Source organism: Crocodylus siamensis, chromosome 2 (assembly GCF_052110815.1).
Source record: "Crocodylus siamensis isolate JL-2025a chromosome 2, ASM5211081v1, whole genome shotgun sequence".
Classification (NCBI taxonomy): domain Eukaryota; kingdom Metazoa; phylum Chordata; order Crocodylia; family Crocodylidae; genus Crocodylus; species Crocodylus siamensis.
The window spans coordinates 169,839,562-169,841,930 of NC_143396.1; the positions used below are offsets into that span (position 1 = coordinate 169,839,562).

General features: G+C 46.6%; 1 protein-coding gene across 1 annotated transcript; it reads right to left on the bottom strand.

Moving 5' to 3' along the window:
- Positions 1-239: 239 nt before the first annotated feature.
- Positions 240-1,181, bottom strand: LOC149871261 (olfactory receptor 9G4-like). The gene has a single exon (XM_090034603.1). The coding sequence runs from the start codon at positions 1,179-1,181 to the stop codon at positions 240-242; it is 942 nt and encodes a 313-aa protein (XP_089890729.1).
- Between the last annotated feature and the right edge of the window lie 1,188 nt (positions 1,182-2,369).

Sequence of the window (2,369 nt, forward strand, 5' to 3'; positions counted from 1 at the left end):
ATGTTTTTCATATCACAATTGTTGCTCCTTACCAGGTGTGAAATTAGGACTAGTCTATTGCTGGGTCTTTCTTTTATGGATTTGAACACACAGGATGGTGGAGCCCTGGCTTAGCCTAGTCTTGCAGAGCCAGCCCAATCCCTGAGTGTGCTCACCTCTGAATTATAATTAAATATATTTCAGACAGTCACTTGGCTCTCATCTTTTTCCTTTGCAGCTAGGCAGCCCTCTGTCACCAATTAGCTGGGGTCTACAGTTCTGCTGAAGGCTTTTTTGAGGGCCTGTTTCACATCTTTGTTGCGCAGACTGTAGATAACGGGGTTCAAGAGAGGGTTTACCACTGTGTAAAACAAAGCAGCCACCTTGTCTCCCTCAGGGGTGTGCTGGGAGCTGGGTCGCAAGTAAATGAAGAGATGGGAGCCATAAAAGAGGGTGACCGAGACCAGGTGGGCAGAGCAAGTGGAGAAGGCCTTGCGTCGCCCAGTAGCTGAGTGGATGCGCATGATGGCTGCCACAATGGCTATGTAGGAGCAGAGAACCAGGCCAATTGCAGTCCCCACATTGCAGCCAACAACAGCAGCCAGAATAATCTCGTAGACCCTGATATCATCACAGGCCAGCTTCATCAGTGGCAGGGCATCACAGAAGAAATGGTTGATGGTGTTGTCCCCACAGAAGCGCAGCCGGAACATGTTGCCAGTGTGGGCAACAGCATTGGCAAAGCCGACAGCATAGGAGCTGGCCACCAGCTGAATGCAGAGCTTCTTGGTCATGGCAGAGGAGTAAAGCAGCGGGTTGCAGATTGCCATATAGCGGTCATAAGCCATGGCCGCCAGCAGGAAGCACTCAGTATGGACCACACCAGCAGAGAAGAAGTATTGGATGACACAGCCAGTGTAAGACATTATTTTGCTCTTGGAAATGCAGTCAGCCAGGATTCGGGGGGTGTAAACAGAGGAGTACCATGTGTCCAGAAAGGAGAGGCTGCCCACAAAGAAGTACATGGGTGTGTGCAGGCGCAAGTCCAGGCAGATCAAGGCTGTGAGGCCTAGGTTCCCCATCAGTGTCAGGATGTAGGAAAAGAGGAAGATGACAAAAAGGGCAACTTGCAGGTGTGGCTCTGTTGTGAAACTCACAAAGACAAATTCTGTTACCAGGGTCTGATTTCTCCCCACTCCCATGATCCTCATGAATACTGCCTAAAGGCACAGGAAAGTAGGAGCACATTAGGAAATAAGCTGCTCCAGAAGTCAGTCAGTCACAATACCTGCTTTCCTATTGCTAGGAAAGAACAGTGTAAGAAATACATCTTATTAGACACTCAGGACCAAGAAGACACTAAAGACTGTTTCCCAAAAGTGTCAGGCAATTCAGATTTATGCCGCCAAGTCCCCAGTCAATGTAAATTAACATAATAGCTGACTATAGTGGATGGCAAGAGACCCAGAGCTGAGAGAGCTGTGCCCTACTGATGGCTCTTCCAGGGATTCACTGCATTATTTGGGAAAGTTATAGATTGATTACTCTGTTCTTGATTTTTCCTCTCTGTAAAAAGGGGTTATTAACACAGTCATTCCCTTCCCTGAGTGCTAAGTTTAATGAGTTCCTGCAGCACAGTCTTCTAAAGGCTGTTAGGACCAGGTTTTGTTTCACCTATTAGGCACCCAAATGGATTTAGGCACCCATGTGATTTTGTTCCTCCCTGTTGAAGTCCTGAGAATCTATGAGTGCATCTACTTTTGTAACACATCATCATTTTACCCTTAAAACTCTGTTCTAAGAAAAGCAGTGAGAATGAGGAGGATTCATCCACATTGTGTATTAAGATTTTCAGCAACTTGAGTACAATGTATAGAATCATACTGAAGTGCCTTAGTCCACTTACATTCCTAATATTATATTTACTTGCATATCCCATGTACTTTTCCCTTACCTCACCTCCACTGGAGTGCATGTCTTAAGCTGGGAAGCTGCATTTTCTTTGCTGGAACAGAAACATGGAGAAGTTGTGCCCCATGACGAGCTGCCATCTTTTCTCACCTCAACTTTTTGCTTCTTTGCCAGCTGCCCTTGCAGGAGGAGGACCAGAGTCCAGTGTTAACCCTTTCACAACTGCTCTCAAATTGGCAATAATTTTTGGCTGAGAAGCCAAATGAGCCACCGAAATTGTTACCAAGTTGAGCGTGGCTGTGAAAGGGTTGGAGGTAGGGTAGAAATGCACCTTTATACGCTAAGTCAGTACATACACCTTTGTGTGACTGAGCTCACTTGAGACTCCCTCCTTCCTGCTTGCTGTCTCAGAAAGAAACTGGCCAGCATCTTACAATCCTGCCTCTCCGTGGAAAGTCCAGCTTTACATCATGACTGGA